Below are 20,940 nucleotides of genomic sequence, written 5' to 3'. Positions count from 1 at the left end.
TCTCGTATTCTGGTGTCGTCCTAAAGGTAAGAAAAGCATCTTCAGCTTTGGTCATGCTTCCAGGACAGATTGTGTCACACTGTTCTGTGTTACAAGAGTCAGGAAATCATTAAATGCTTACAAAAGAATAATAGTTTGTTTTTGTCAATTTAATGGTTTTCCAACTGGGCAAAACTGCTGCTGATTCATCTGTTCAAACATTTTCCTGGAAAGTCGCCTCAGAGTAAATGGTTCAAACAGAGAAAATGGTTCTCAGTTGGTTTACTCTAAATTCTAAAAGCCTGCAGGGACTGTAACCCTACAGTTTTGAGCTGTGGAACAGCAGAACAAGCTTCTGTACGGTTTCCTAAAACTTTTTCTTAATTTCTCCTGAGGGTTCTCCTATACATCTTGGAAGTTCTCAGACAGAACCACATTCTGTTCTCAGAGAACTGGGTCAAACCCTACAGAATATGGTGCATTCTGGGAGCAGAACCGCAGCTTCAGGGCCGGAGCCAGCAGGACAATCGATGTCGGAAATGCTTTAGTTTCACAGCTTGCTTCTAACATCATTCAGGTTGTCATCTATCTTTTGACTTCTTGAAGGTCAATAAGAGTTGTAGTTTTTAAAGAAAGAGAAGCACCATGGCTGTTTATAAATAGTTTATTCACTTTACAGTGTTTTTTGTTTTTTTCCATTATAAAATGGGTAGCGGCAGATAAAAGAGGGGAGGGGTCAGAATAATATGTGTGTATTAATGTATGTGTATAGTAACAACTCAAAGTGTCACAGCAACTCTGCTGTTTGACTTCTGACTGAAAGAAAAACATTTACAAACATCTTTTGAAGCTGATGGTTTCACAACTCAGAAGTTGTCAATGTGTTACTGACAGCCATTCTACAGGAACAGTCTACAGTTGTGATTGAAGGTTTTTATTGTTTGGAACTTAAAATATCCACTGAGTAGCAGAATCAGATATTCCACTAAAACTGAACACTGATGTCATGAAATGTACAGGTTCAAACACCAACATACGAACAACATTTTGCTAATCAGCTGAACAAAAGTTACTGACTGGACAACCAATGACCACTTCAACCCAAAATCACACAAACATCCAAGTGAGCTTTTTGTTGATGAGAATGGAGATTGAAATGGAACCCAAATGGTCAAATCAAAACCTACTGTAGTTTTGATTCAAACATGAGCAATGTGATATATAATGTCTTATAAGACATGATTCTGTCTCCTGGTCTGTCTGATAAAGTCAAATGACCCTCAGTTGATTTGACCGTTAATACCTCTGATCCATATAGTCCACTCAAAACCCATTTCAAAAGTCCAGAACCCACTTTTCGGAGCAGGAATCAACCCGCCTCTGACATGTGAACTTTCTGAATGAGCTGCAGCTTAGCATCTGAAACCCAATGAGATGGGCTGAAGATCCAGAACAAGCAGAGGCGTTATCTTGGAGCTTGTCGCTATTCATACAGGGAGTTCAACAGGATTGTGCTTCCAATTGAACACCTTACTGGTTCCAATTCTTACTCAACAAATCTAAACATTTGAGAATCTTATCTGAGGATCAGTTCTGAGACACTTTAGGATATCAGCACCTTCAGGAAAGGCCATAAATTCATCCACCTGACGCTTGTCAGAAAATGAGCAGCTGGTCAATGTTCTGATTTAGCCAATTCTGCCTTAACTCCTAGTGCCAGGCAGTTTCCCTTACAAAGTCCAAATCCCCCATTAAGATTATATTAACCCTAAACCATTAAGCTTTGGAGGGGGAAAAAAGCTCCAAGAACCAATATGGAATGCTTCCTCATTGATACAGGATTAGGAATTTGGAAGACTGTTGGAAAAACTTCAACAGCTCTCAGAAACCTAACAATTTTTGCCCAGTTGTCAGTTCTCTGTTTTCATAAGCCTTCATTTGACATATCGAACCCTTACCGACACCAGACAGAAAATTTTCAGTCCCCTTCAAAAGTATTGGAACAGCAAGGCAAATTGCTTTGAAGACATTTGGGTTCAACATCAAAACATGAGCATGACTAGAGTTCAGAAAGTCAACTTTTCCTTCCTGGTTTTTACAGTAGATGTGGCAAGCACATTTGGATATCTCACCATTTGTGTTGCACCACAGCATTTTTAGGTGAGCAGAAGAACAAAGAAACTTAATGTGAATAGTATTTAATATTTGGTGGCATAACCTTTATTTGTAATGAGTGCCTCAAGCCTTCGACCTATTGACATCACCAGCTGTTGCATTCTACATTTGTGATGCTATTCCAGGCTTTTACCGCAGCTTCTTTCAGTTCTTGTTTGTTTCGGAGGGTTCCTCCCCCAAATCAAATATTTCAGGAGGTGAACTGCATTCTCTTTTGGGTTAAGGTCAGGTGATTGACTTGGCCAGTCTAAAACCTTCCATTTTTTCCCTCTGTTGAAGTTCTTTGTTTTGCTGGATGTGTGTTTTGGGTCATCGTCCTGCTGCATGATAAAATTTCTCCCAATTTGTTTGGGTGCATTTCCCTGTAAATTGGCAGACAAATGTTTCTGTACACTTCTGAATTAATTCTGCTGCTACCATCATCACTTACATCAATAAAAAATAATGAGCCTGTTCCTCCACCATCCTTCACAGATGACCTTGTGTGCTTTGAATCCAAAGCAGCTCTTTTCTTTCTCCAAACTTTGGCCTTTCCATCACTTTGGTAGAGATTAATCTTGGTTTCATCAGTCCATAAGATTGTGTACCAGAACTTTTCTGGCTCATCTCTGTACTTCTTTGCAAATTTCAATCTGGCCTTCCGATTCTTACTACTTACAAGTGGTTTGCATCTTTGGGTATAGTCTCTATATTTCTGCTCTCTGAGTCTTCTTTGAACAGTGGATTGTGATATGTTCAGCCCTGCACTGTGGGGTCGTTAGTGATGTCACTTATTGATGTTTTGGGATTTTTCTTCACAGCTCTCCCAATATTTCTATCATCAGCTACTGCTGTTTTCCTTAGCTGGCCTGTTTGCCGTCTGTTGCTCAGTAGTTTTTTTCTTATTCAGAACATTCCAATTGTTGTGCTTGCTATGTCCATTGTTTGGCCAATGGGCCTGATTCATTCCCCTTCTTTTCTCAGCTTCAAAATGGCTTGTTTTTCTCTCATAGTCAGCTCTCTGGTCTTCATGTTGGTTTATCCTCTTCAACAAGAAACTCCTAGCTACTAGGTTTAAGCATAAGCCAAAAAGTAGACTAGTCAAGCAGAGCTATTTAAATGTTTGAACAATCAACGTTAAAGGCAACACCTGGTCAACAAGGAACACCTTTCAATCACGTGTTCCAATAGTTTGGCTCATTTGAAAAATGGGTGGATTCAAAGAAAGGGTGGTATGTGTTGAGTTGTTTAACACATCTACATGTACAAACCAGGAAGTAAAAGGTGACATTCTGAACTCTTCTGTCATGCTCATGTTTTGATGTTAAACCCAAATGTCTTCATTGTTCAACAAAAACAATGCAATTTGCCTTACTGTCCATTTTGGAAGAGACTGTATCTGACCCTGAGAGAGAATGTTCTACAAGGTTCTACCACTCCAATATGTGATCAGAGCTTCAGCTTTCACCCCATGGACTTGATCTAGGTCCAGATGGCGAAGTTTCATGACCAGTGAAACTTCTCCAATTAGACAACTTCAGAGTTTTCACGGATCTGAACTAAGAGACAAGAGTCCTTCATAGTCAGATACGCTCCAGCTAAGTCAGTTTCCGTGTGATCCAATCTGAAGACTGCATAGCAAATAGAGTTACAGCGCTGATGCAACATAAGAGGAAAAAAATATGGAAAACTAGAGGAGGAAAAAACTGACCAGAGTCAGGATCTAAACTGGAACATCTCTAAGTAGCTTCAGAAAAATTTAAACTTGCTGTCTAGATTACATTATCTCAGTTTGAACAAACATTAAACATAAAAAAAAAATCTAAGTTAAGAACTTTGAAATGCCTTGTTGAAAATGTGCTATATAAATAAAATTACCTTACCTTAAACATCAGAAGCACTTCTGATTTGACAAATCTGGCCCATTAGGAGGCTCTATCATTGAACCTTCTGAAATGTTTTAGCACCAGAAACCTTACAGAGAACCAGCTTAGCTGTAGTGACACTCCGAGGGATGGGGCACAGCCTTCTTAAACAGTTTCAGACCAGTCATTCTAAAGACCTCATGATCCTTCCCAAACCTGGATTGCATTTCCAGAAGGCTCTGTAGCTTATATGATAAGTTCATAATACTAACAGAAAGCTGCCGAACAACCAGAAGAGCTTTTCTAGCTGGATTGAACATGTTCAGGAATATTTACAAGGCTGAAGCATCCGGAACAGGGATGGTTAGAGAGATGAGCTTGTTTGCTGTTTAGGTTAATGACAGATAGAAGCTAGAGAAAAACAGAACACACTTCCTATACCTGGAATTGGACAGACTCCAACAACTGATTGACAAAATGCCAGTTGATTTGGAGTAGATTTCATTAACAGGGTTGGAAACTCCCTCTGAGTGACACATGGAACCCCATAAATTATTACTATTACAGAGTCCTGAATCGATCTGAGCTGGAAATCCACAACACTATGTCAGGAGGACATCTTAGGATCAGAATCCAAAGCTAACCTTAAAGATTTCTTGCTCTGACTAGTAAAATAAATTCTAAACCAATGGTTAACAATTAGCCAGAAAATCTGCAAACTAAAATATCCTGCTGTGATCTAGACTGCTTTACATCCTCCTCAAGCTTCCTACCAGAGCGTTGGGATCAAACTCAACCAAATGTTCTAATTTAAAAAATTCTGGATTTCTGGAACTTCTGTGCATCTGGGTTCACATCTGAATCTTTTTTTATCCTGATCTTGATTGGATTATGATCAATTTAAAGGAAAGCAGCTGACATGATTTTGGACAAGAATTTAATGCTCAGAGAGAAGAACCAAGCCAGAACTCAGACAGGACAGAAATGGAAACAAAGTTAGAATATTTTTGTTTTCAAAACAAAAACATTCTTCTGGAGGAAAGAAAAAAAAGATGAAATAAAAGATTCTAGGAAAGGTTAGGTTTACCTCAATGAAGAAAACCTCTGACTTTCTGAGATTCAAGTTTTACTCAGTTTCTGTTAAAATGTCCCATTCTGTGCCTCAGCCACTTCCAACTGATCACCCCATCATGATTGTTTGGTTGTGCACCGAGTAGATAAAATACGTTTGGTGTCATTATCTGATCCAAGCTCTTTAGACCCCGAGTCCACAGATCAATTCTGGCCCAGACTTCTAGTCCAATACTGGTCTCCATCCAGTGTTCCTGGCCTTGTGTATTTATGTACACGTTTACACTGAATATGTGCGTGTCTGTGTGTGTGTCAGACTTTTGTGATCTGACTATGGAGATCATCTTCAAATGGTTCGTTCTCAGGATCTGAGTCTGTAGTGTCCGAGTAGCGATAGTGATCCGGCTCGTTGTCGCTGACATCTGGGGTCACTGAGGTCGACATACTGCACGTGTCACAGTTGGCTCCTTCCTCCACAGTCTTTGTGAAAAACAGTTTGACCTGAGAAACAGAAATAGCAAGAATGTTCTCAATGAGCAGAAAAATCTAATGTTCCTGCGCCCAAATGAGCAATATGATTTATTCTTTTTATTTTTAGTTTTCCATAAAGAAATCCTGAAAAAGTTAAAGAATGATTATCCAAAAGAGATTCAGAGAACATCTGTGAAAAGTGGACATTGTTTCAGTCTGAATAAACAATGACTGAAGCATCAATCTGGCTCTACCTTAAAGTTTGGGGAGAAGTTCTTGTTGGCTTTATCCTTATTGGCTTTATCCAACTCATTCTTGTCAAGTGTCAGAACCAAGAAGTCTCTGTCGTTGGTCTCACTCCCCATCATCAATTCTGGATTCTGAAACATTCTGTCAGAAAGATCTCGAAGTGTTGCAAAGCTACCGTTCTCCAGTCTGTCCGAGGACTCCTCTGGCCCTGGGATGAAGAATGTGTTGATCCAGAAATGAAACATCTTTTCCTATAAGGACACAGGAAGAAGAGTACCAAGGATCAGTCAGCTGAGATGGTTTGTGTTGTAAGTTCAGGTGTTCACAGTGGTGAAGATTTAACCTGAGCTTCATCATTAGGAATGCCTGAAGATCCATGCGGAAACTCAAACTCAGATTTAACTGGAAAGACGGGATTGGCGGAACATCCTGTAGAATGTAAGAACATCTGGAGCCGGAAAAAATGAAAAGAGGTTCTTGCCCTACTTTTTGCAGTGGAAATATATGTTTACCCAGAACCTCTGAAATTAAACAGAACCCAATCAGAAAAAACAACTTATTTTTAAACAACATTCCTAACCCTCACCTATTAAGTTGCAGGTGTTTTACATCTGGTCTGATCCGGATCATGTTCTAGCTGCAAAACCAAACACTTCCCCAACTTTTCCGGGGAAATCCCAAGGCACGCCAAAAGCACAGTCCCTCAGTGTGTTCTGGAGTAGTCTAGAACACAACAGGATCTATTCTAGACTCAGTTGTGTTGCTAAGAACGTGGGTTGGAAGTGCCCGGAACACTTCACCTGGGAGGTGTTTAGGAGGCGTCCTAACCAGATGCCTCAGCCAATTCAACTGGCTGCTCTAGATGTGAAGAAGCAGCGGCTCTACTCTGAGGCCGTGCTGGATGATCAAGCTTCTCACCCTATGCCTAAGGGAGAGTATACTCACACTGTGGAAAAACTTCATTTCAGCCACTCCCCAAAGCTTGTGACCATAGAAGAGGGCAGGAACATGGATCAACTGGTTATACAAGAGCTCATCTCTTGAGCTCTTGAGGTGAAGTGCACCTCTTGAAGTACGCACAAGAGATGCACTGATCCTCATCCTGGCTGCTTCGCATTCAGCTGCAAATTGTATCACTGAAAACTGGAGATCACAACCTGATTAAGTCAATAGAACCACATCATCTGTGAAAAGCAGAGACAATCCTAATGCCACCAAAACATATCACCTTTTAACACTTTGGCTCCATCTAGAAATTCTGTACATAAAGGTTGTGAACAGAACTGGTGATCAAGGGCAACCTTGGCAAAGTCTAACTCTCACTGGAAACAAGCCTAACTTAATGCCAGCAACACGGTATGAAGTTGTATAGGGACCTAGCTTAACAAAAGGTGTGGTACCCATACTCTGGAGCACCCCCTACAGAATTCCAGAGGGACCCAGTCAAATGCCTTCTCCAAGTCCACAAAAGACATATGGTTGGGCAAACTCCCATGTGTCCTCCAGAACGCACTAAGGGTGTAGAGCTGATTCAGTGTTACACGACCAGGACGAAAACCTGGTCGTGCAACACTGAAAGGAGTCTTCTGGAATCCGAATTTGACTAACCGGCAAACCCTCCTCTCTAGGACTCCTTTTCTAATTCAAAAAGATCAAATTATCTCAGTTTTAAAAATAAAGTCGAGAGCGAGAGCTTCACCATAACATCCTTACCATCTCCTCTTAACCTTCTTCACCATGTACTGCTGCTCACCTTCTTCATCATCTTGTTCTGCTTGTGAAAGAACTCCACCTTGATGTCTCCGCAGACAGGTAGTGGCTGAGGGAACTCAAACAACATCAGTTTGTCCTCCCTGCGAGTATAAGCAGGGTTGTAGGTGTGGATCTTCACTTTTAGCTGGTAGACCACGAAGTGAGGGTCTAAAGACACAAAAACACCTGAGCGTCACTCCCTTCTCCTAGATCATGTAATGAACTGAAATGGAACTCAAATATGGCCTGCAACTGAACCGAGAGCAGTTTGGGTTATTGTCTTTGTCTGGGTAGGGACGTAGAATTGAGATTGTGTCAGCATACAGGACTAACCTTGGTTTGGGTCCGATTCTAGAACTGAAAAGTGTCTGGAACCAATATTACATTTCTAACATGATTTCAGTATGAACTAAAGCAGAGACTGAAACTAGGGCTCTGGACTACGAAAGATTAACCAGGGTCTGGATCTGGTTTCTAGAACTTACTGCATGTACCAGCCGTAAACATGGGGATGGTTTCGAACAACATTTTGTGGAAGAGCAGGGCCACAGGTCTGTAGTGCAGCCGGTTCCTGAGCAGGAAGTTGTAGTAGATGACATAGCGGCGCTGGCTGGGAATGGTCACACCCTGAACACACACAAAGAATAACAGCGTCAAGATTGGGTGTATTCACACCAGAAAAGTCCTTTGGTCCACTTGTTTCATTCAGACCAAAAGCGGACTTTATTTTTTTTTTTGTTTGGTGCAGTTTACTTTCACATTGTACTTTTTGAAAGTGAACTATACTTTGTAAACAAAGCCATGTCATTGATGATTGTTGCTAACATTTGATACAAATGATGAGGGGCGGAACAGAGCACAGACCCAGAAAGAAAGAAAACAAACATGCAAGTCCTGCATGCTGAATTTATGTTGTACGCATTAACATGTGCTGTTATTACAATTGCAATACAATTTTGAATGTCAAGAGCTGGTCATTCAACTCAGGTTTCGCGATATGATATTTCTAATTTTGGAACCACGTCAGCAAATGCGTGCTGCTAACTTAATAAGCCATGACACAACATGCTGGCAGCAGCATTGCTAAGCAGAAGACGACAGATCAGGTATGATTTCATTACAATTAGTACATGCAGTAGTCGTATTAGCAACACTGAAGGGCTCATTTTTACCATGATGCCCAGCAACGGTGTCTCGAGAAGTCCAAAAAGACGTATGTTTCCTGTAGTTGGTTCAAAACGAGACAGGTCTGTATTCACTCCAAAAGCAAACCGTACCAGTGTTAGTTTGAAAGTGGACTCAGACCACTAACTCAAAAAGTGGGTCTCTCTCTGTTTGGGGAGCACCAGGGTCCGCTTGAGTATATTTACACCTGCACAAAAGGTTCAAACCAAAGAGGAAACGAACTCTAGTCCATTTAAAGCAAACCGAAGATGACAGCTCAGTTCAACCAGCTGCAACAAGAACATAAGGATCTTATGTTCTGCTCATTATTTCTTTCTCCTTATTGTTAAACCTCAAACCTAACATACTCGGCAGCTCCAACTTTATTTGCATTCCGACCTGATTCATGATAAGGAAGAGAGATCAGGAGAAGGATCAAGGATGTCGGTGTAAACTCAATAACCAGAAGGACATTCCTGCTTGTAACATATGGCAAACACACGTGTTTTCATCTTTACCTGGTCTTTGCTGTTCCTGACTTACTGACCTTCTTGTCTCTTGTCCGGACCTCTCCATAGAAATCTAGGGCCTCTTGAGCTTCCTGGAACTTCCCTCGATGCAACAAGTAGGCACAGATCATGACTCCAGTGCGGCCCTTTCCTGCCTTGCAGTGGATGGCAGCCACATGATGCTCATCTTCACTAAGCCACTGATCCAAGTCCTCACAGAATGGCTTGATTAGCTCCAGCTGTGGCGGGTTGTGGTCTTCGAATGGATACTGAGCCACTGAAACAGAACTGAGTAGTTAGTAAGGACAAATACCAAAATCTGGTCTTCCAGTAGGTCAGGGACTGTCTCACCTCTACAGCTGAACTTCGAAGTGTCATAGTGTCGCTCTGCACACCTAAGGAAATAGGGACACCTTTCAAGAAACTCAAAGACATTGTACAATAATAAGATTAAAAATAACAGTAATAAGAAATCATGGAAATGTTACACAGTAAGAAAAATTTTAAAAAGAAGGGTCTTGAGTATAGAATCTGTATGAAATCTCACTTTAAATTTGACTTGTAGATTTCAAAGTGAGAAGGTCAGAACAGTGACAGATGGTGGTATTTTGAATTCAATGAGCTTAGAGTTAGAGAGCCAGTGCATATTTTGAAGAACTGTGGTTATGTGGTCATGGGAGAGGGTCTGAGTTAAGGTTGGGCGATATCCAGGATTTTCCAAGCCAATATTCGTCAGTCTATCAAATGACAATGGGTGATATATTCACGCAGGTGACTTTTGGACTTTTTTTGTGTGTGTGTAACAACAACTAACCTAACAACAATTCGCCAGCTTACAACACAAAAGCAAAAACAAATGGAGGAATTAGTTGCCAAAAAAATACAAAGTCACCTATTTGAGATTGCTTTGGCTTTAAACAGGATGAAGAGGTAAACCACAGGCTGTGGACTGCAACTTGAGCAGTTTCGAGGTGCTGCAGCTCTAGCAAGCACTGAAAAAGTTTTTCACTAGCAGAAATACAAAACACAGTTCAATAAGAAAATTACCATCCCGTATGGACACAGGGATCCTTAGTTGTAAATATCTCTCAAAGGAAAATGCATAAAAGACATTTCCAATTGATGTCACAAATAGCAGGCAAACATACTGATCTGTGGGCAGCAACTCGTTGAGAGGAGCTAACATCAGCTGGTTTGCCTAACCACATATTTGTGGCTCACAAGACCACAAAATCATGAGTGCACCTTCTGGACTCGTCTTCAGATCCACCGGTAAAATAATTAACCACGTGCGCAGGCTGCACAAACTGCTAAATTCAAAGTAGGATTTCATGACATGCTTGTTTCCTTTATAAAAGCATTTCTAAAATTTATCTAGAAGAGATTGCAGTTTCCCTTTTTCCTCCTTGTTTGAATTCTGCATAGTTTTTAGATGTTTACATTATGCATTTATTTTGAATGCATCAAATCACTCAAAAACTGTGGCAGAGGTTTGTTTTTCTTCTTTTAATTTTAGTTTGTGTTTAATTTGGTATTTGTGTGGTCATCCAAATCCATAAGCACAATTAAACTAGGGAAAGGCCAGTCACCCCTCACTGTATTTCAATAAAAGTATTTTCTGAATATAGTGTAGTGTCTGTAGGCCTGTCATGATAGCAAATTTTGCTAAACGATTAATTGTCTCAAAAATTATTGCGATAAACGATAATATTGTTTGAAGACCTTTTTACACTGATTTAATGTAAATGATGTAATAATGCATGCGATTTCCTGCCAAAGATAAATACACTTTATTTTCAAAAGAACACTTAACACTTGAGCTGATAAACAAAATAAACAAAACAACCAAAAACAAAAATTAAAATGGATTCTCAGTCTCCATGAACAAAAAACTCACTTGAAAAAAAACAACTAAACAACATAAAGCCAAAGTGGAAATAAATACTGCATTCAACCAAAAGAGTGCAGATTATGAAGTCTGTATATTATGTTGCCCTTCAGTAATAATTAGATTTAAATAGAGAAGACGGGCACATCGACTACCTGATGCAATAATTCACACTACTTGATTTTTTGCTCCTATTTTTCCCCTTATGACAATCTTAGCACGTTGGTCTTTCTAAGATTGAAAGTCCTGGGTTCAATTCCCGGCCCGGGGTCTTTCTGCATGGAGTTTGCATGTTCTCCCTGTGCATGCGTGGGTTCTCTCCGGGTTCTCCGGCTTCCTCCCACAGAACAAAAACATGACTGTCAGGTTAATTGGTCTCTCTCTCTAAATTCTCCCTAGGTGTGAGTGTGTGTGTGAATGGTTGTTTGTCCTCTATGTCTCTGTGCTGCCCTGCGACAGACTGGCGACTTGTCCAGGGTGCACCCTGAGATAGGCACCTGCAACCCTCCTGACCCCATTAGGGACAAAGGGTGAACAGAAAATGGATGGATGGATGGATGGATGGATGGGCACATCCCACTACCTGATGCAATAGTTCACACTACACGATTTTTTGCTCCTATTTTTCCCCTTATGACAATCTTAGCACGTTGGTCTTTCTAAGATTGTGTGGTGTGTTATGGTAGATCATTGTTGCCGCTCCGATCCAAAGCAGGGGTTTTTCCCACTGGGCGCTTAACGCAGCCTGTTGAATGTGACAGGTAGCCAATCAGAAAGCGTGGATTCTCCTCCGTGTTTTCTGAGGGGAAATTACAGAGAGGAATCCCAAACAGCTGACACGGGGCAACCCGAAGTCCAGCGGACATTGGAGATGATATGTGGAAACAACATTAATGTTTATTCAACATGCAAAGAATATAGAAATGACAAGGGGAGGAGCTGTCCCCTGCGGTTGATATCAACCCGGTATCAACCGCAGTTGATACCGGGTTTATCAACTGCGGTAGCGAAATTGCTACCGCAGTTGATAAACCCGGTAACTTTTCAGCTGTTCTTCGTTAACTTGACATAAATAGGTTCTAATGATTTTCATTCAGTCAGGACTTTACGCTGACACTAGCCACATGCATTGCAGGTAGATTGTAGTAAAGCATTGATTAAAGCCTGGTTTTAAAATTAGTTAACTAGACTTGTAGCCATTATTTTGTGCCCATTGTTGGACACCACACGGCAGGACCGAACCCGATCGAACCGTTATACCTAGGATTTCTGTCGGCTAATGTGTGGTCTGTCAGGTTTTGAAAATGGGCCGACAATCGGCTGACAGCTCTAAGATCGTGTAGTGTGCGCTGGGCTTTACACTAAGGAAATGAGAAAGGAGGAGTCAGTGGAGAGCACCGGAGTTGAGCCCTTTTTCATTCGGTGTCATTAACAGAAGGAGAAAAAGGACGGAAGAGACGATAATGCCGATAATTAAAATGACGTCGATAGTTTTAATTTATCGTACATTAATTGATTTACCGTTTATCACGACAGACCTAAGTGTCTGTCTGTTCCAGGTTTGGTAAATAAATTGCCGCTGCAGTTGGAGGCACTTTGGGTGAAAAAAACTGGAATGGCAGTAGTTGATGGTGTGCTGCGTCTTTTGGCTTCAATCAAGAATTGTTATTAGTGTAATAAAAAAGTAACTCGTAGGCAAAAACAAAACATCCTTACGAAGAAACAACCGGCAAAGTGCGCAGCCTTTCGTCGATGGTCAATAAATTTATCCAATTGCCCAACCTTAGTACGCAGTTGGGCAGGCAGCTGAGTTTTGTATGAGCTGGAGTTTGTTTAGACTTCTTAATTAACACCTTCATAATTCCCTGAGGAAGGAAAATCTGGAGCAAGATATCTTTGACCTCTAAACGTCTTTACCAGGAATGCTCCTAAATGTGAAGAGTTCAAAAGTTGAACCAGGCTAACAAGAGGAAAGTAGTACTTACAAGTTATAGATCTTATAGTGATTCTTGTGCTTGGAATCCAAGAACCTAAAAATAAAAATAAGTCAATTAGGTATCATAGATCAGTTTGAGTTTCCTAAAAGTGGTTTCTTCTACAGAGTTTCTCTCTCAAAGTGAATATGATCTGTTGCAGTGGTGATGTTCAGTCTCTATAAAGGCAGATGCTGTCCCATGTATCTCTGCCCAGTCCAGATCACCAGAGGTGAAGGTCCAACACGCTTAGGGCAGAGGTCTCAAACTCCCTCTTTTTTTTAACTGAACCAAAACGCACCAAATTCCACAGCACATCTGCATGATAGGGTTGTCAAAATCAAGCTAGCATAACTGACTCACTTCTCTCTACCTCCCTATTTTTTTTTATTATAACTTTTCCCCAACTAGTTGCTATCTAGTTGTGGTAGTGTTGACAATTAGTGGAAAAGCAATGCATCCCTTATTCTTTTATGTATCGTGTATATTTAAGATTTAGTGCACAATATTAACAGCTAAAATCAATGGTGGTCATCATCAGCTAGCAGTCTTTTGCCCTCCAGCTGGGAGCTGGACGATGGGATCTTGCATACCTGGCATCACGTTGCAATACCACAAGATAAGTACCAAGGGCATCACATTTCACCAATCAGTGAAAAGTTTTAATTTAAAAAATAGAGATGAAAAGGGAAGCAGGTCAGTTATGCTAGCTCGACTTTGACAGAATTCAGTGTTCTTGGTTCAGTAAAAAGAAAATAAAGGCGACCCACACATTAACTCTGACAGATCATCGGTAGAGCAGGTGCATAAATTAGCTCATCAACCACTGCTAGTGTTCAGATTTAGTTTTAAAAAATAGATTGGAAATTAAATGTTTAATTAAAAAAAACAAAAAAAAAACAACTTAGTCTTAAGCTAAATATTTAGCTAGCAAAACAAATATTTAATTAGGTATTAACTACTTAGTTTTGAAAACTAAATATTTAGCTCCAAATTAAATATTTATTTGGAATTCTGACATTTATAAATGCATGAGTAAGACAGTGGAAACATGACTAAAAATGGACACCTAATTTTTTTAACTCAGGCTAAATAAATCAAATTATTGCTGTTATTTTTTTACTGTGTAACTCTACGAACTGAACCCCATCGTAACGGACTGCATGTTCTGCTCTTTGTGTGGGAAGTGTCTCCATGTTTTTTGGTGTTGAATCCCAATGCACTCTGGAGCTGTTGTTAGTCAGTTGCTATGGCAATGGGTCTTTGTGTAGCATAGCCAACAGAGTGATAAAAAGGAATGAGTGGTTTTGAGTTGTTCAACGGTTTTTCTGCATTATGTCACCTTTCCTCTTGCGTACTGCACCGAATTAACGATATGTACATCTCCAGGTTTAATTTTGTTAAATTAAATGTAAAACCACGGCAGCGTGGTTCAGGATGCCAAGTAAAATATTTTTTTTGCTCTCCACCGTTGTGCACATACGTAAAATTTCCAAACGAAAGCAATAACATGCAGCATGTCTATATTCGACATGCTGCATGTTATTGCACTTTAGAAACCACTATGATTGTTACAAGCATTTGATTTTAAGATCAGTAGTCTCTCCTCTTTATTTCTTCTTCTGTGGTATTGTTTGTTAAATTGTGTCCCCTTTTGTGATGTTGTCTTGTTGGTTGCTTTTTTATCTAAATACATCTAGGTTATTTTTAGATTTATTAAGTGCATTTTTGTTCTCATTGCCATTATAATATATAAATCCATCCCATAATGTGAATATTTAAGTGAAGGTACGACTGTATACATTACATCATGGTCACTAATAACCAGAACAACACAGAAAGGATTTGGTTACACAGAGAGGTAATAGTTAGAAGTTACATTGTCACAGTGCAGAACTTATCTAACTGCACACAGTATGATTATCACATGATCCAACTAACATGTGACACAGTTAAACCCTCCCAGTTTAACAGTTACTGTGGAAAACATGGAACATACAAGCATCCAAATTTCTTATTTATGACATATTTCTTGTTTGAGAACGTTAACGAGGCAGATGTCTGCATCTCGACTCTAAAGCAAACCCTCAGTTTGATTTTTTTCATAAAGCTGCTTTGTCTGTGGCCCAGCTGTGTTCTTGTTCTGTCTGTGACTCACCGAACGACATCATCGATATTGTTCCTGTAGACGCCCTCAAGTCGCTCAGCGGGAAAACCCATGGCAATGATGTTGGGATAGATATCTGATTGGTAAGTTCAGGAAAAAAACCTGTGGAACAGCTCAGAGAAAAGTTTCTAAATCGGCAACATAAATAGTTTACAACTCATTCTCTTAACAACTCAAATCATTCACAGTGTTAGTCTCAGATTTGTATTATATAAGCCATGACAAGCTCTCAGCTCCGCTGATTGAAGCGCAACAAATTTTTTTATCAATATCCAGGGCATGGCAGAGCCTGTGTGGCATTAGGCACTATTGACATTCAGATCCTCTGGTTGTAAGAGTGGAGGTGGGTGGGTGTGCTCATTCCGCTCCCCACAAGATGCCGGTTGCCCATGTCACTCATATCAGAAAAAAGATGTCCCAATCCGATTATGTGATTGGAAATCGGGCCAATCACATGCTTTCTAACTGAAAGCATCAGGGACCAGATATATATGCATATTGATTCTAAACACAAATGGGAATAAATAAGAGTATCTAGGTTATGTGGTGGTACAGAATCTGAATATCTCGAAAGAACACATGCGCAGCTCATTGCAGCAGTGATGGCTGTAAGGCAAAGCAGAACACAGCATCAGCTTGGAAGCACTGTTACCAACTTAATCACGATGTAACGGGGAACTTTTCAGACCCCTGCTTAATTTTTTTTTTCCCTCCTCCGAAGCCCTTGCTGGCTCATCATGTAGTAGAGTGGAGGAAACTCCATCCCGTTTCCATATTCCAATGGAATTACGCACACACAGAGCTGCCGGTGACCCCGCTCTGGACGAAATATAATGCAAATATAGCTTTTTATGTTGTCCAATGTCTTTTTGAACTGAAACACCTGTATTTGATTTACACTGCCTGTGTTCTGTTAAATGATAAATAAGGTGGATAAAATTAAAAATAAGTGACAACCTGGATCTGTTTCTTCACCCTTAATTTTTTTAAATGTAGTTTTGAAGTATCGGATCAGGACCTGATATCAGCCAATACTCAAAATCAAAGAACTCTGAGGCAAAAAAAACCCTAAAGTGGAATCTTACTTAGGGCTGCAGGGAACACTGATGTTTTTAAAAGCAACCTTGACACTATTCTGTAAGCAGCAGCTGTAAACCAATGAGCTTCTTATCTGTCATGACCAGGACTGGAGTCTGACATTTACATGAGGTTAATGTACAGCATTCCCCCTGCACTCTGAGCAGAGCAACTCAACACCAAAAGAACAGGTTCAATTCCTTAAACTATACTGCTTCCATCAAATTCCTTATATTCCCTACCCAGATATTTCTGAGAACTGATCAGAATTTATGATCAGCTCTCAGGAAGATTTTATGGAATCAGCCTGAGGTCAGACCAAACCAGACATAGTACCTGATGCAAGCAGAAGAAGCAGAACAAGCAGAACATCAGTACATCCATTTCTTCTTGTTCTGTCTGGAATAATTACGGTTTTGCTGGAATTTACCAGCAGCAATGTGACTGTGGAGTCACATTTCAATGTGCTTAAATCCTAACAAAGGAAAAGTTTTGGATTATTTATCCAACTTCTGAATCCATTCAGATCTTCTTAATTCTGCTGCACATCAGCACCACCTTCAGTCAATTTTCAGAAACTGCCTTTCTGACACTGCTCAGTCAGGCTAGACGGTGGACCCACAGACACACAAGGTCATTTAAAAAAAACAAACAACATCTAAGTTCTGATTGTATGTGGTTCTAGATCAGGTTTATACTCTGCTCCGTACCAGATCAGCCACTCTGAAGATAGCAGAGTCTCTGCTGTGAGAAAATATTTTAAAACAAACCTAGGTTGGTTTAAAACCAACCTAAACCAGGTTTTAAACCTAGGTTTAAAACCAACCTGGGTTGGTTTTAAAATCTGCTATCTTCAGAGTGACTGAAGCAAACAGTGATCTGGTGCAGAGCAGAGTATAACCTGATCTGAAACCAAACCAAAATGTATCTATTAAATCCTCTGGCAAGAAACTCATCCTGCTGTTCTGGAAAAGGAGGACCCAACATTTAATGCCTGGATCGCAGTATTGACTGATACAGTACATTCTCAATGACAAACTGGGAGATTTTGAAAAAATCTGGAAACCAGTACAAAATCTGGCTGCAAAGAGGTCCTGCAATCACTTATGAAAGAGAAAGACAATTAAAAATGTACTGTACAAGCCGTAGTCTTACTGTGCCTAGGTAGAACTCACTAGGGAAGTTACATAAAGAGAAGTGGGTGATGTTATCCTTCAATCCCTTTGTCTATGTTTTTTGTTTGTTTTTCTTTGCCTCCTTATATTGTGTTTATTGAAGGACAAAAATGTCAGAGGCAGTAATTCCATCTTGATCTCTGCTTAATGGAAGCCTTGCAATAAAAATATTGTAAACAAAAATATTGTAAACTAGACCAGAACCCAATTTACCTGAGCCAAAGTTTCCTGAGCTGCAACATGACCCTAGTGCTCAGAAAGCTGCAGCTGGTCAGCCTCTGTGCAGACAGAACTGCTTCAACGATTGGAACTGCACATAAAACAGATCAGACAAACAAGAGAAGTGCACACGTGCAAACTGAGTTGTAAACGGCTCTCTTATTTCTTTTTTAATTTCCTGAATGTGATTCAGGCTGAATCATCAAATGGAATTTCTAAATCTGCAGACCAAACCTCATCAGGATCTGTATGGAGGAATTTTTCTGCCATAATTTGAGAGCACACATTTCCAGTCTGAAAGCAGGATCTCATTACTTTAAATACTTGTGCTTACATTTTCAGTTTAAAAGCAGAACTTCATGTCTTTCTTCTCAAACTTATTATGCTTGTGCTCAAAACTTCTGCTCTTTCAATTGTTCACTGTGCTTTCTCAAACCTGTCTCTGCTCAGATCAAAACTCAGCTTGTAAACTCTGCTTGCTTGCAAATTCTTTTCTGCTTGCTCTTAAAACAAAAAAGTACAGTTGCCTGGCAACCTCTCAGCCAATGTTGAACTGGGTGTGTTTGTTTATTTCTAGTGGGTGTGCCTGTGTGACTATTAATTGTAGCAGCCTGTGCTGCCCACTGGATGTAGGAAGAAACAACATCAACTTTCTGCTCCGTGTTACAAGATAAGGAATTTGGGCATACAGTCTGCGATCAATAGCTTAACATTGACTTACATGACAGACAGTCTGTGTTGCCTTCCTCACTAAAACTCAGCCAGCAGTGTGCTACTGATCGCTAACAGCCTACTGGAGCCAGAAAATGGATCCACAGAACCAACTGTGTTTCAACTTAGATAGAGAGCATATTGTGGCTAAGTTGACTAAGATAAAGAGACCAATTAACCTGACAGTTATGTTTTTGGACTGTGGAAGGAAGCCGGAGTACCCAGAGAGAACTCACATATGCACAGGCAGAACATGCTAACTCCATGCAGAAAGACCTGGGGCCAAGAATTGAACTCAGGACCTTCGTCCTGCAAGGCAACAGTGCTACCAACTGTGCCACTGTGCAGAACAAAAGACATGAAATCCTGCTTTCAGACTGAAAATGTGTGCTCTCAACTTATGGCAGAATTCCCCTATAAACCTCGCTGGTTCAGATCCACAAACAATCCACACATAACACTGTACTGTGCTTGGGAATATCCTGGCATTACAGGATATTTCCCTTCTTTAATACACCATCAGTGTGACCAATGTAAAACAGAACTGTGAGAATGTAATGCTGTTTGCAGATCATGTTCTAAAGCACAAGAGGCCCATCTGACTCATTACACATTCCTATCCTGAGTTCTCACAGTATTTCCCCAACTCATGTAATCAAGACCAGTCTGTGGAACCTTGTAATTTCTGTCTGAAGATCTCACCTCAAACTCCACCAGGAGCTGACATCTCCACTGATTCTATAGTGGATTTACTGCCCCATGATGTAAATTAAGGAAGAAGAGGATGCTGCTGCATCATAAGATCTGTCTGAGTGATCACCTGACCTGAAGAGCAATGCTGCAATGAAGATTAGACTCTGAAACAGAACTCAGAAATCTGTCTGCTTGGTTCTTCACATGCCTTTTTTCCAATACAACCATGTAAACTGTGTTACTCAACAAGTGAATTCAAACCTTTAATGAAATAGTCATTCAAAAAATCATGCTTGAAGGTAGAGTGTCATTAAGACTACTTGAGAATGTGACCTGCATTAAAGAGAAATTGCATTTGCTGTTTTCTGCTGTGACTAAAGCATGAAGCTTTGCATAAACCTTTACCTGCAGAACATGCAGGGAAAAAATAATCAATCTAAGTCTATCAAAAGCTGCGCTCCTCCTGCCTAATGAACCTGTCACCTTAACCCAATGGAACCAGAGGACAAGCAGCTGAAGTCCCACACTCATCTCTGGAACTTCAAGATGTTTTCATTATATTTCAACAAAACCGGGAAGGACATCCCTCCGAGCTGGAACCCAAAGAGGCTTTGCTGAATTTGAAAAAATACGTTTTCCTACTACAATAACCAATCTGTGACTTCTCACAATAACCCTACAGCTATGAATAATCTATAAATACAGGATATATTTGCAGCTATATCTGTGATTCTGCAGTTGTAATGTAAAAGTTGCGTTTTTAATGCAATTATGCGGGGAGTCCCACACTAACAGGTGAAAGATACAAGTGAGGTCCAGGTCAAACCCATCCTCCTGATACCGCCGCTTGTTCCTGCTAACGATCTCCTTGATTAGATTAGCAGCCATAGTTCCCAGAGGTCCGTTAACCAAGCACCAGGGCACGGCTGGGAACCCTCGATGCCCCGCTCTGTCGGCTTAGGACAGATGAGCTAACGACGACAGCTAGCTATGAGCTAGCTCCTCGCTAGCCCTCCAAGCTCCACAGAAATGATAGAATAACACTAGAAATCCTCCGAAAAATATTCTCACAGCAGTCAACGGCCTGAGTATCTCTCCGGGTTCCGCAGCAGCAACCGGATGCTAACCGTCATGCGTGTGGACAGCCAGCCCCCGGCCGTCGGCGCTGCTTTCTGGGTCAGCTCAGGGGCTGCTCCCGCTGTGGGCCCGGATGTTCAGGTCCCCCGGTCCAGACACAGAACCACCGCGTCGCTCGCCAGTGCAGACCATTACCTCCGGACAGATCCAAGGGAACTGTTCCCGGCCTCGGAGAACTGCAAAGACGCTGTGATTAAATGCAGCAACGCGGAGAGTAAAACAATCTCCGAGCAGCGACCACAGAGCGTCAAGTCCGCGGCAGTATGGAGGACATTCAGTGGCTTTCAAAATAAGGGATCGATCACAACAAGAATTTTACTCTTGCAATGTAATTTCTGAACTGCGTAAATTTTCCACCAGCGTAAATCATTAATAAAATGACCTTTTTGCCTCCTTGTCTTTTCTTAAGTACATTTGAAGAATTAAAACCAACAGATTTTGACTATTTCCTATGTTCTATATAAACTTCGGTTACGTCATGCCACATGCTTTTATTTTCTACAAGACGAACATCCTGTTGCCGCCTTGTTCAAAATAATAGAAAATCACTGGTTCAGTTATTTTGTGTCCTCCCTGCCACTGTCGCCAGAGTCCAGTCTTGTACCGACCACTGAGCCAGCACGTCTGATTTGTTTCTCCAGCTTGGAAAGGTTTGCCTTAGAGAGATCTGCCACCCCAGCACATCA

The 20,940-nt window shown here is 40.7% G+C and overlaps 1 protein-coding gene across 2 annotated transcripts; it reads right to left on the bottom strand.

Moving 5' to 3' along the window:
• Window positions 1-625: 625 nt before the first annotated feature.
• On the bottom strand, window positions 626-20,541 carry LOC102236680 (phosphatidylinositol 3,4,5-trisphosphate 3-phosphatase and dual-specificity protein phosphatase PTEN-like). Of its 2 annotated transcripts, XM_023340745.1 has the most exons (10): window positions 19,924-20,541; window positions 15,234-15,318; window positions 13,088-13,132; window positions 9,566-9,609; window positions 9,253-9,491; window positions 8,027-8,168; window positions 7,543-7,709; window positions 6,133-6,237; window positions 5,795-6,040; window positions 626-5,570 (listed from the first exon to the last, which is right to left on the bottom strand). In XM_023340745.1, exons 1-10 carry the CDS (start codon window positions 20,003-20,005, stop codon window positions 5,382-5,384), a joined length of 1,344 nt encoding a protein of 447 aa, XP_023196513.1. In that variant the 5' UTR covers window positions 20,006-20,541; the 3' UTR covers window positions 626-5,381. The 2 variants fall into 2 exon arrangements, with proteins under 2 accessions (XP_023196513.1, XP_005810521.1); XM_005810464.2 differs by lacking the exon at window positions 6,133-6,237.
• Between the last annotated feature and the right edge of the window lie 399 nt (window positions 20,542-20,940).

Source organism: Xiphophorus maculatus, chromosome 10, assembly GCF_002775205.1.
Source record: "Xiphophorus maculatus strain JP 163 A chromosome 10, X_maculatus-5.0-male, whole genome shotgun sequence".
NCBI classification, from domain to species: domain Eukaryota; kingdom Metazoa; phylum Chordata; class Actinopteri; order Cyprinodontiformes; family Poeciliidae; genus Xiphophorus; species Xiphophorus maculatus.
Note: the sequence above shows the minus strand (reverse complement) of the source record. Positions and strands in the feature narration are given on the sequence as shown.